The following is a 13,063-nucleotide window of genomic DNA, read 5'->3' as shown; positions in this document are numbered from 1 at the left end:
TCCTTGTTTTGTAGTTGACTTTCATTGATTCAGTCTGCTTGGTGCCACTTTGATTTGTCACATTTCATGTAAAATATTTTAAGAGACAGAATTGAAATTTATTGCATAAATAGGTCACATGCAAAACATAATTTTAGTCTTCTCAAGTTCAGCTTATCCTCAACAGTTAAAAATGAACAGCAGCTCCTTGTGATGCTACTGCACTTATTGTGTAGTAGTGCTTGTCTTTATACCTGATTCAGCTTTGTGTATGGCAGCCATTTTCACTTGTGGAAAATGTCTTATTCCTGCCCTGCTGAGAACTGCCATCGAAGTATTGCTGAGAATTGTTCTTCATGTTTGATTGTCAAACCAGATTGTATTTTGATTATTCACCTTTCTTTGAATTTCTGTGTTTGACCAGTGTGGTTTGCTCATAGCAACTGTCAGAAACACATGAGGAAGAAAAAACTGGACTGATAGTGCTTTTCGTTTTAGCAATTTCAAGGATAAAAATGAAAATAGAACATTAAAAATACGATAGCAGTTGCAGTAAAATGCAAGAGTGAAAGAACTGAGTACCCATTTAACTACAGAGCACGGGGGTTTCGCGACGCAATGCCCGCACTCGACTAGCAAAGGCCTGAAGAGACATGTAGCTCTCCACTCTGTCCTGCACTAGGGACACCGCGACAGGTTTGTTGACTCACCATCATGGTGCAGAGAAAGCTCCAGGTGACAAGTGTCAAAGAAATGGGCTTATTGCCTAAAATGTACAGTATATTTGCAAGGGTCTTCTATCTATCTTGGCCTTGAGGTGAAAAGTTTCTAGGAAGGCCACTGAAGTGTATGCAGCTGCCTGATTACAAGCAGGGCAGAGAAGGAAGATGAGGTGCGGGTGCTGTGGTAGACTGTACACCCTCCTAGCGAAGGAGAGGAGGGGCCCTCCCTTGTGAGGTCAGAGACCGCACTGGATAGCCACGAGGTCCAGCTCCTTCCGCACAGTCTGCACGTGAGACAAGGGGGCAAAGGCAGGTGTGTTGCACGGGTAATGCGAGTTTCCGCATGTTACGTGTTGAAGATAACGGCCCCCCAGAAACCACAGTGGGTTGCTTAGCCTAGTTAGCCACATGCGAACAGGGTGGTGGCGGTCAAGCAGTGCTGCTAAGGACACAGGTTTCTTTCAAGCTGGGCAACTTTTTTGGTAGAAGGCTATGAAAAAGATAGCTTGAGCTGAAAGCAAGAAAACAAAGAAAATAAAAATCAGGTACTTGAATATAGCTGGCCAGGTTCATAGCCGTATCGATTCACATGCTGGCAGGGAGTACATGGAGGCGCTTCCTGTACTCTGGAAAGAAACTTTTTTTATTATTGAAATGCGTCATTACACTTGCACACTTAGAGTACCCATATTTATAGTTGTTCAAGGAGCAATTTCTTTGACATGGGCTTATAGTGTCAGTAAAATAAGCTGGCTGTTAATTTAATGCATACTTGAAGGTTAGGTATACATGATTGCATGTTTGAAACAAATTTGGTAGATCGGATGATTTGACTGGCAGTGCTTGGCTCATAAGATAAGTGTTAAGCCTGCTATGTAAGCGAGCACACCACTCGCCTGGAGTACTATTCTGCCACCTGGAGCTGAAAGCACATCACTGCAATGACCACAAAAGCAGATGTCTTCATAATCATAAAAAATGGCTATGGTGTTTCGACTTATGTGGTGTGTTGATGCTGTTGTGTTAATAATATATAGTAGCACTGTAGAGCTATTTTTTTTCTCCTATCTGCTGCATGGAAGTAGAAATATATGGTGTGACTTTTATAGTGCTGCACATCATCCAGTCGTGAGTGTAACTTTTTATCTCATGAGACAAACGTCACCATGGCAGGGAGGCAAAGAGTTCAAGAGGCATGAAGTCAGCTGGGTTATGCATTTTTGATGGATACTATGTGTTCCTGGAAGCTGCCAACTACCTTTAGCATCTTGAAAAAGTCTTACCAATATTACCATTGTTTCACATTACTATTGTCCCATGAAGTTCACTGGTCACTGACCATGGTCAAGAAAAGAATTACGTTTCAGGAGCGCTACAACTTCCTTATTCACAATGAGGCAACCAGCGGACATATCCTCGTTTTTGTAGCACTTAGAAGCGTTTTTAGTGATTTTAATGATTGGTGACCCGTGAACTTCAGCAACGATGATTCCTTATCGGACTGTATGCCGTCAAGCCATCGACTACTACTGTCCCGCTGGAGGCATTGAGATAGTGCTGCTATGTATGAACAAAGCTTGTAATATTTGGGCCATCTTTTGTGCACAGGTTTTCAGCACTGTTTTGGCGCTGCCGAGAAGAGCACCTAGGGCTGCCATGTGAGGAGAACGTGCTACAGAAGAACCCTTCTGAGCCTCAGGCGTGGGGCCTGGAGCGAGTGCTGGGGGCAAGCGGCTGTGCCCTACTGCTGGCATGGGGAGCATGGCCACCCACGGCTTCTTCGGGCTTGGGTGCTGCTTTGGCACGAGTGGGCCTAATGGCTGCCACGGGGGCTCTCTTGGCACACTGGTTCATTCAGCTCAAGCCAACTGCCACCATCCAGGGTGTTCTGGGTTCCCACCAGGTATGCTGCAGACAGCAGCTTGCTCTCTGCTGGGCTTAGTCATTTCAGGCACCTGACATCTTTCCACTTTGCTATTTCTTCTTGCTTGTTTTGCTTTTTCTGTGCTACTTTGTTTTGTGTGCTTGGCGTCAACAGAGCTGGTTGAAACAGGGAACAGTGTGCTGTTGGAGCTCTGTAGTGTTTCATTACTGTGCTGTGGTTTTTATTTCTTTCTTTGGTATGATGCAAGGTGCATGACATTGCTGTAAATGAAATTAAGTGGTTATCATAGCATAACTGCCACCCCAACATGTGCTTACTGTTTTATTCAATTGGCAGAATTAAAAAGTATGGCAAGGTTCATTAAACTGTGAAAAGAATGAAAAAGTATGAAAAGGTTGTGATGTTTCAAAATTTTAAGAATAAAAAGATGTAGTGTAATAAAAAGATCTAAGTGAAAAGTAAATAAAAAGATGTAGTCATCTTGCTGTGTAATGTCAGAATGCATGTGAATGTACTGTAGAATGCACTATCTGTTCGTTTCATTTGTTGCATATATTTATTGCATTGCGAACCACTGCGATAAAATCTCAATTGGAAGGTCATCGTGTAACACGGACAATTGAGCTAGTTGGTACATCTTTGAAAACTTTTTAAAGCGCTACGACAGGGGACACAAAGAGAAAGACACGAAGGACAAGCGCTACTATCAACTGAAAAACGGGACACAAAGAGAAAGACACAAAGGACAAGCGCTACTATCAACTGAAGTTTTTCAGTTGATAGTAGTGCTTGTCCTTCCTGTCTTTCTCTTTGTGTCCCCTGTTGCAGCGCTTTCGAAAGTTTTCAAAGGTCGTCGTGCTAAATCAGTATGTAGCAGTATGCAGCTGCTCGTCATTAGTTTGGATGTGCGTCGGGCAGCTCCAGTTGGCATGGATCCACAGCCTACTGTAAATGTCTTTACAGCCGCTGGAAGTAAAGACTCGCTCCCAAGTACTTCTACAGCAGTGGTTCTAACGCTGTCGCATTCCACTTTTAAGGTGACTTCAGTGTCCCCTTGGTTTTGGTTTCGCTTCTCTGCACTTTGCACCAGCCCGTGGTGAAGATGGCTATGGGCCACGCATCAGCCAACCAATCGAGCCCAGCTGCACGGTGTTATGCACTTTGGTCAGCGTGTCTTCTTCACTTCCACCCACGTGATTCTTCCGTTCTTCCAGCGTGCTAAAACTGTGCTCGTCACATGTTGTTCGCTGATTGTATGGTGGAATCTCCTCTCATATGACACTGCCACTTGTAAGGGGCCTTAACCACTATCGCATTGCACCATGAAGGACGCCGCAGAAGCCCTTAACATTTTGGAAGAGTTCTGCTTCGACACTCCTGACAGTGTACATGCAGTATAAAGAATTGACGAACTGTGAAAAATAGTCATTCCCATACAGTTCTCATCTCAAAAGCAGGTGATAAATTTACTGTGATGTGTACAGTTTATGGCAGTTTTTTGGGAGTCATTTGATAAGTCAAACTTTTGGATGATTTGGACGTTTTTACCAGTCCATTGAAGTTCAAATTAATTATTTACTGTTCTCGTACCTGTACTTTCTTGTACAAGCATTTTAGCTTGTTAATATACATGAAGCTTCATTTAAGTAGTGCCAAGCTTTAAAAAAGTGGCAACACGCTCTACGTAGATTTGACTAGTGCGGGATGATAGGCAGTCAATCTTGGCCAGGTCGGCATATTTTTTTAATGCAAAAGACTTGCTAATTAACGAAGATAGATTAGCTGACTTTTTATTGTTCACCTTAGCACAAAATTTTCAGTGCAACAGTTGTAGAGCTTGTTGAGAAATGCCCATATTGATTTTCTCCAAAAAAAGTGCAAGCATCGTTTTTTTTTAGCTTAAAATAAAGCCCGCAAATTTTAAAAAATTGTTATGTGACTGTGTGCTCCTGTGTCCCAATGCTAGAACCCTCAGGCACACCCCAATTGATGTAACTCTGTTATAAAAAGTTGCAGTCATTAAACAGGTCACCAGGTCACACTGATGATTCCACAGTGAGTGCAGACACTTCACTTTGTTGGGACCATGAAGCTGCAACAGGAGCGCAAATAATTTCTTGCAGCCTAATGTTGTTGTGCCCATGCTGGAGCATCATGATTGTAGCAAAACAAAGTGCCATCACTCATTGCGGTAACCATCGCTATAGCCGGTGGTGTGTTTATTCATTGCAGCTTTGTGTAACAGAGTTGCTTCAACTGGGGCATTCTAACATGGCAGCATGGGAGTTCATAGTCAGGTAATAATTGCTAAATGTCACTGGCTTTCTGTAAAGCTCAGAAAATAGAAATCTATACTTCGAAGACAAAAATCAAATTGGGCATTTATGTACATGCTGTACATTTACATTGAAAGTATTGTGCTAAAGTTAACAATTAAAAAATGGCTCACTTATCTTTGTTAATTGGCAAATCAGGTGCATTAAAAAATTTTGCTTTACTAGTTGAATCTTTGCAGAGTGTATTGTCATTTTTCGGAACTTAGTGCTGCTTAGCTGAAACACCTTGTATTTGTTCACCTGATATCTGCCTCATCTGTGATAATGATTGTTCATTTTGGTGTTGTGCCTATTTACTTGTTGTTTAAGTCAGATTATCTAGTAACTACAGATATTGAGTTGACCTACTCCTGTTCTTACTACAGCTAGCTTTTGGACATGTCATGAACATTAAAAAAAGGTAAATGTTTTTGCCTAAAGCTTATCTTTGTCATGCCGTTATGGAGGCAGTGGAGTGATCAGCTTTATTGCTGGAGGAGTAGCATAATAAACTAGCTGTGATATGCAGTGCTGCATTAGGCCATCATTGGATGTGCTGCATTGTGTGCAGGTTTTGTACAGGTCCTTGAAGTCATTGAATACCCTTGATTTTAGAAAGATTTTTAAGGGCCCTTGAAACTCAACTTTGAATGCAGTCCTTAAATTCCTTGAATAATTTTGGTTGTTCTGACCTAGCTTTTAGAAGCAAAGCTACACTGTAACTAGCAGCTAGGAAATGAGCCTGTGCAGGAGCCAGTTTCACAAATATACGTTGTCCGCTAGGTGAATCTCTGCAACATGAAGGAGGGTCACCTGAAAAGCTCCAAGCGCACCACCAGATCGTATGTATCTGGAAGCAGGCGCACTACGATAAGCTTCATGTGCGCTGCAAAATACTCATCTTACGTGGGGATGTTCCCAGTTCTCAGCATAACAGAAAGATGCTTGAACATTAACGAGCAAATTCGTTTGAACCACATGACAGGACTATATTATATTTCTCAGTGAGCTATCTGCATTGCAGTTAGTTAGATAGCATAGCAGCCTCCTCAGTATGCAGCATGTCTGTCAAGCTGAAATTATTCTTGTTAGTCAGCAGTGTGGCCTGTGTTTGAAAAGCCTTAAGAAGAAGCAGCAAGTGAGCAGGAATATTGAAAAGGAAGCTGGAGCTCAAGAACTTGCACACAACGAAGACAAAGCTGCAGAAAATATGCAGGTCTTTGCGGGACCCTGCAGATGGTTTCACTGAAAATATTGGAGTTTAAAATGACATAACCCTCTTTGTTGATTGGCAAGAGAGAAAAAAACGGCAGGTATGGTGCTTATAAAGAGGGAAATTAGAGACAAACAAACTTCTAATGATTCCAAGTCTAAAAGATTTGCGATCTGTGTCGTCAATCAAACATTTTTTGCCCTTCTTGATTATTGCCTCATTGTATCCTTAAAATCCTGGATAATTCTTGAAATTTTTCTTAATTATTTTATACGAACCCTGACTGTGCGAAACAGTGGCTCAGCTTGAAACAATCATCATACTGTGTAGAGGAATGGGTTAAATATTATAATTAAGGTTGCGAGTTTTGTGTGCTGTTTGAGGTGGCAGCGTAATCCAATTTTCAAATAGCAGCCATCTAAATGGCTTCAGCGGCCCTTTGACAGCAGCTGACAGTTTCTGTAATAAGTGTGGCTTGGTCTTTTCTGAATGTTGGTGTCAAAAGTAATGGATGTTAATTGGTTATTTCCCTTCTCTGTTCAGGAGTTACTTCCCAACACGGCAATGGTGGTGAGCATAGCCTTGGCAGTGCTTGGCTGGGCTCTTCCCCATGCTTCCCCAAGTTACCTGGGCCTTCTGCCTGCGTCTGCTTTGCTGTTTCTTTTGACTCTGGCTGGTGAGAGCTATGCTGTACCACTGTGTCTGGAAGCTGCTGCTTTGTGGGGCCTTACTCAGCTGTGGTCTTCAATGCCTCCAAGTGGTAAATATGCTTTATGAATTTACTCTGAAGCACCACGCTGTTTCTTTAAACGTGCAAGCACATGGCTGTGTCTGCATGCAGGGCAGGGACATAGTTAAGAAGGGTCGACGACGTAATACCATCCATATTTCAGCTGCCATGCCTCTCTCGTCTTGTCTCTGTGCCAGCAAGGTGGCCCTCTTCCCTTTCACTGAAAATATGTCTTCATCTCTGGTGCAGGGAGTACCAGTGTAAGGTAATGGCAGCACAGCTGCACTATTGGAAGCAGTAATTAGACTGTAAACTGTGGTCATTGGGCAGGCAGGCTTTAAATGCACCACATTTTCATGTTCACAGCTTTGACAAAAAGAATATTCACACGTCCTCTATTTGACCAACCAGCAGAACCATAAAAAATATATTCCTCATCCATTTCCATGTTGCCACCTTGTCCTCATTTCCCTTCTGGTCCTGCCTCTTGCAACATCTCATTGCAGCATCTCAGTGGTCTTCACCCTTGTATACAAGCAGCTTCTGCTGAACATGTTTTGGCTTACCCTTTTTCTGAAAAATACCCTTTAAAAGGTTGCGAGTCTAGAGGAAACATTAAAGGGACTGTGCAATAAATTAATTGAGATTACATAAAACAGACGAGAGATAGGCATTCGATCACTCGCCACCCCTAGCTAGCATCAATAACAGCAAAGATATATAGACGATTACAAACTATGCTCCTCCTCTCCCCCCTCAACTCGTACACGAGGAGCACCAGAAAAAAAATAAAGAAAACAGCTCTGGGACTGGGCCCCGCCCATGAATACGTCATCCGCTGATGTTTATTTTGCAACTTCCGGTTGTCGCTCCTAGCCTCCCAGTAGCAGCGTCGGCGGCATGGCAGCATCTCTCCGGTCTCTTCGCTTTCCTGGATTGCGGCGCGCGTCGGGTTTCTTTGCTTGTCATCTGTGGTAATTAGCAGTAATAAACCCGGACATCGAGGTGCGACTGCTCGCTTTTACGGCCGCGATGGGCATCGAGCCCTATGCGTGCGCACAAAGAGCCGTGCGACTGGCTCCGGAACTCCCGACAGAAGGAGGCGGCAGAGGAAAATTGAAACCATATGCGCGAAGGCAATGCCCTGGCTCGCGCTTGCCCGAGAGGGTCACGCGGCGGCACGAGCAGACGATTTTCACGGCTACCGGAAGTGTGCCCGGGACGTCGTGGCTGCCGTGGCTCAAGCGAATGAGAGCGTGTGGTGACCTGGCGACGTCATGGGTAGTGTGACGTCTTTGTTTCACGATTTTAGTTTCAAAATCGGTCACTACGAGCACACCAATCGGCCCGCGAATTTTAAAAAACACGGTTTTTAAAAGTTCATAATAAATTGCCAGCTCAGTTCTGAAGACTCATACTTCGTGTGAATGCTTCTTAGCATCATTTCTAAGCATTGAAAACATTTACAAGTGACTTTTTATTCGTTGCATAGTCCCTTTAACAGTGCAAGCTATGCCACAGGGAGGCATCAAAGGACCAATGAAAACTGCATGTGCCACGTGGAGAAGCAATTGTTAGTTATAACAGACTGTGCATGTTAACCCTTTGAGAGTCAGATTTTTTTGAACAAGACTTTCCTAGATGGTAAAATTACTTTATTTCTGATTTTGAATAAACAAACTGAGTAAAGTCGGAGAAAAAAGGTGAAAAAAAATTAAGGACAGTATTGTGGTGCCAGCATCACTGAGAACTGCAAAAATGTTGAATAAAATCTAAGAGTAGGGCAGTCCTTGAAACATGGCTCTACACACAGAGCCTTGTAGTCTGAACACATAAAACACTTGTCTGCTCCCTGCTTGGGGTGCAGAATTGCATCGGTGCACGCGGCTGCCTTGGGCAGAGGTCCGGAAATTCAGTAAACCAGGAGAGCGGCAATACCCCGTGAACATCTGTAAACAAAGGACAGCACCAATAAAGATAAAAATCAACTTTCGCGTGCCTCTGTTGTTATCACAAGGAGGAACTGAACTGTGTCACCGCAAATCATGTGGCACACTGAAGATCGAAGTCGTTTCTATTTTTGTCCTCAAAAAAAAGGAAGCATGCTTAAGCAATTTTCTAACACTTCTTGTAAGATCTAGGAGGTGGCAGCATGTCCCAGTGAAAATTTGTTGTCAGTATGGCAAGAAATATCAAACGCAAGGTCGGAACCGTTTTTGTACGGCAAAAACTCTCAAAGAGTTATGCTCACCTGAAAGCAAACTTAAAGCAGCCCTAGAACACTTTTGATGTTCATATTCATCTGCGTGATATCAGTAATGGCACAACTCAAGTTTGAGCATTGTGCTTAAAGCCTGTAGTTTATGAATAATATTTAATGGTTTAAGCTCTTGGGGTTTATCAGACCAACACCATTGTACAGTCATGGACAAAACGTGATGTGGATATGTGGAAAAAAAAAATCTATTTCTGCGTTGCCTCGCTAGCCAGTCAGATGGTGTTCTTCTAGCTGATGGAGCGTGCATGTCTTCTCATGCTTTCATGTATTTCATTCACCTGCTTTGCTCAGCCATGTTGCAATAAATTTTTTCCTGCGAATCCACATCCCGCGAAACTTCATCCATGACTGTGCATGTCTAGACTGCTTCTTCCCTACTGATGTCAGATAGGTGATTGACATCAGTAGGTAGAACACTGTCAAAAAAGCACATAACTCCATACATATTAGTTTAAATATTTTTCCTAATAAGTAGCTCTCTCATAGAATCAAATAATAAGGGAGCAATTACTCACTGGCATCCACCCAAGCACAGCCATAAGACTACAAAGGAGAGCTGTACAGCTTCCACAGAAACTTCATAGTTAAAGAAAAATGCGTCCTGGTCCGGGGTTTGAACCCAGGACCACCGCTTCACCAGAGCAGTCTCTCTACCAACTGAGCAAACCGGGACAGCTAGCATATGGTAGGGTGAGAGCGAATTGAACAATAACTCGAAGTGGGAGCAGTGTTAGTCAAATGTTTAGGGAGCCCCCCCCCCAAGGTGGAGAAGATTTGTAATAAGGGAATAAATACTCATTGGCATCCACCCAACACCCATTGGCAATACCCTTTGGCATCCACCTTACATTATTTTAAATCCGTGTACAGGGAATCACTAGAATCGAGGAAACTTAGTGGGGATCAATTCTGACCTGCACGACGCGTCAACCATAATGCGAGTAAATACAGCATAGTGTGCTTTTGCATAATATTCTATTTTAACATTAATATTCAAATGTAATGCGAGGGGTGGCTTTCCACTTCTATTTCGTTAATAAAAGCTCATTACATTCAAGTAATTATGGTAGTATAACAGAGTACCTACTCTTATACTATTATTTTAACCTTAAGCTAAGCACAGAGCTTTTTTGAGTACAAATGACGTTTTTGAAAGTTGCTTAAAGGTCGGCAAGCAACCTCGCAATGCATACAAGTCACTCTCTGAATATGTCAAGCTCTTTCTTTTCAGATGTGTGGGGCCCAGCAATGAGCTGGTTGCTTCTGGGACAGCTGGGCTTTTTTGGAACAGGCCATCAGACAAGCTTCTCGACAATCCACTGGAAAGCAGCATTTGTGGGTGCACCTATTGATCAGCCACCCATGACACTGGGTGCCTTCAAGGTGCTGCTGAACACCTTCGCGGGTCCTCTTGTGGCAGCTGCCAGCCTGCCTGTGATGCAAAGGCTACTCTCAACTCAAGTGTCATGCTGTGCTCGGAAGGAAATTCTGCCACTTGCTGCTTACTGCACACTGCTTGTGCTGCAGGTGAGGAATCTGCTCAGTTGGCCTTGTGTGTGTTTGAATTGGCTTTGTGTGTTTCAGGGGCCTCTCAACATGAGTGCCCATGCCGTGACAGGATGCTGGGTATATTGTTTCAAAGCCTGCACAAACTTGTAGGCATATAACATAGGCTTTCTAGGCAAGATGCAGTCATATTTTCCTGTGATGTTATTTAGATACTTAAGCTATGTCTATAGCCCCTTCAGGCGTGAATTAAACCTACTGAAAGGAAAGATCTTTTTTTTGCATAAATCACAATCAGTAGACCGAATAGAAGTGATGTGCAAAAAATTATGCAAAAGTATTCATATTTCAGCATATTTTATTTGCGTTCACATATGTGGACATAGCGCCTCAAAGCTGTTATATTAATGTAAACACTGTAACATTTGCTTGCCTTTTCTAACTGATCATTAAACATGAATAAATGTTAACTTATCAGAATATACGCTTCAGAGAATTATTCTCTAGTTCACGACCCATGAAACAGATAAAAAGAGGCATTCTATGACGACAGGCAGAGGAAAATTCGGCATTTCTGGTACCGGACACGGCTTTTAGATGTGAAGCCTTCACATTGGCACCGTTGTGCAATTAACGTGTTCAGAAGTTGGGGCCAATGGTTGCTTCTATCATAGGCAGTGCTTAAAAGTCTGGCTTTCTCGAAGGGGTCTCACGTGATTTTAGCACAGGTGGAGAGGGAGAGAGAGAGAAAGCAGCTTGCGGCCTGTTTTACACATGGTTTCTACAAAGAGGCGAAATCATTTTTAAAGGTTGTTGTTAGCTCAATTTATGTTGGAGACCTGAAAAAAATTATCCCTATGCTCCACTGATTGTTGTTTTCTAGCCTTGGAGCTGAGCGGCCAGCTCTGAACTGACTTGTGGTGTGAGGGTACGGGTTCCCCTTCTTCATCCTCCTTGTATAGTGCTGCCACTTTGTATTTTTCTCCGTCTCGGGTTTTATACAAAATGTTAATGATTCTTGCTAAATATTTTACCACAGTGAAATTTTCAAAATGATAGTGAAGGAATATTCAACACCACCACTGAAAAGAACCACAAAAGATTGTTTCTTGTTCGGATTCAAGCAGTCTACATTCTGGCTTGGTGCTCTCAGATCCCTTTTCCATATTGGTAGCGGGCGTAAGACCCTCCGAGAACCCCCCGACTTTAAGCACTGATCATAGCATGCTGTGTTTGTCGGTTGCGGCTCAGTGTAGCGGCGGTTCATCACTGCTCGGTTGGCCACGCTTCTTTGGAGGTGCTTCTCCATCGGCTATTTTCATGAACAAGGCTTCAGCGCAGGAGTCATCCAACGTTCTCTTTGTAGAAGCGTAGTTTTGAACACCTGTAAGCAACAATCCCATTTCGTACCGCACTTGCCTGAAAAAACAGCGCATAGTGGGCAGAAGACGCCACTTTGATATTTTTGGCATTAAGGCGCCATGTCCACGTTTGTGGATGTGCCACTCTGAACGTTCACTGCAGTACTTTTTCTTCGTCTGTGTCAATGAAAATTGGTGTGCCGTTTCTACATTAACCCACTGACATATTCCAAAGGTAAATTGCATCGTTCACGACCACTTGAAAAGATAGAATGCAAAAATAAAAGCTATTCACTCGTCCCGCCAAAAGACGCCACGATGCCCATCTTTCCTGTTTTTTTTTTACAAACACATTTCACTGTAGCTGCAAGAGGTGGTGCCACTAACTTAGCATGGAGGGTCAAAATGGTTAGAGCGCGGAATTCAAAGGTGGCAATTCGCCTTGAATACGAAAATACGTGTAGGCTTGGGTTGCGTCCGCATATGTAGACATGGTGCCTGAAGGGGATATGCCAAGGAGTGTTCCTGCAGTGTGCCACAAATTCTTCAACTGCAAAACTGAAGATAGCTTGGCAACATAGCGAAATATATTACGTATAATCTAGGAATTGGGGCCTAATTTCAAGATGCTAGCCAGTTCTCAGCAAATATGCAGCCGGCCAAAGCCACTGCACAGAAACTTCTGTGTGCATGTGGGAATTTTTTAATGCAAGGTGGCCTAAGGGAAACTATTTACATGCGCTGCATGTACTATCATCATTGTCTACTGCATATCTTACTGGGCTGGGTGTGTGCAGCATGCCGTTAAGGGATCATGCAATGAAAATTAACCGTGTATTTTTTATTCTTGATTTTTATAGTGCAAGGCATGGTGATGCCTCAGCACGCAGTGAAGCTGTGGAAGTAGTAGTGTCAGTAATGTTTAATAGGTATACTAATTGACTTCAGATGTTATCTCGCTCTTATGCAAATGGCCTACAGTGGTGATTTTGAACAGCAGGTGTTACATGACATATGCAATTGGGTGCTGCCTCAGTGGTTGGCTGGGCGCATACTCAATTTTCTTTTATTTGT

At 43.1% G+C, this 13,063-nt stretch overlaps 1 protein-coding gene across 1 annotated transcript in view; it reads left to right on the top strand.

The window, feature by feature from the left end:
• PIG-O (phosphatidylinositol glycan anchor biosynthesis class O) overlaps window positions 1-13,063 on the top strand; it is a 38,226-nt gene that overhangs the window by 17,681 nt on the left and 7,482 nt on the right. Inside the window, exons 8-10 of the mRNA XM_077647820.1 lie at window positions 2,310-2,604; window positions 6,658-6,874; window positions 10,354-10,649. Coding sequence (XP_077503946.1) covers window positions 2,310-2,604; window positions 6,658-6,874; window positions 10,354-10,649 — 808 coding nt within the window. The remainder of the gene's footprint in view (window positions 1-2,309; window positions 2,605-6,657; window positions 6,875-10,353; window positions 10,650-13,063) is intronic.

Source organism: Amblyomma americanum, chromosome 1 (assembly GCF_052857255.1).
Source record: "Amblyomma americanum isolate KBUSLIRL-KWMA chromosome 1, ASM5285725v1, whole genome shotgun sequence".
Lineage (NCBI taxonomy): Eukaryota > Metazoa > Arthropoda > Arachnida > Ixodida > Ixodidae > Amblyomma > Amblyomma americanum.
The sequence above is the reverse complement of the archived record's forward strand: the minus strand, read 5'-3'. Positions and strand labels throughout refer to the sequence as shown.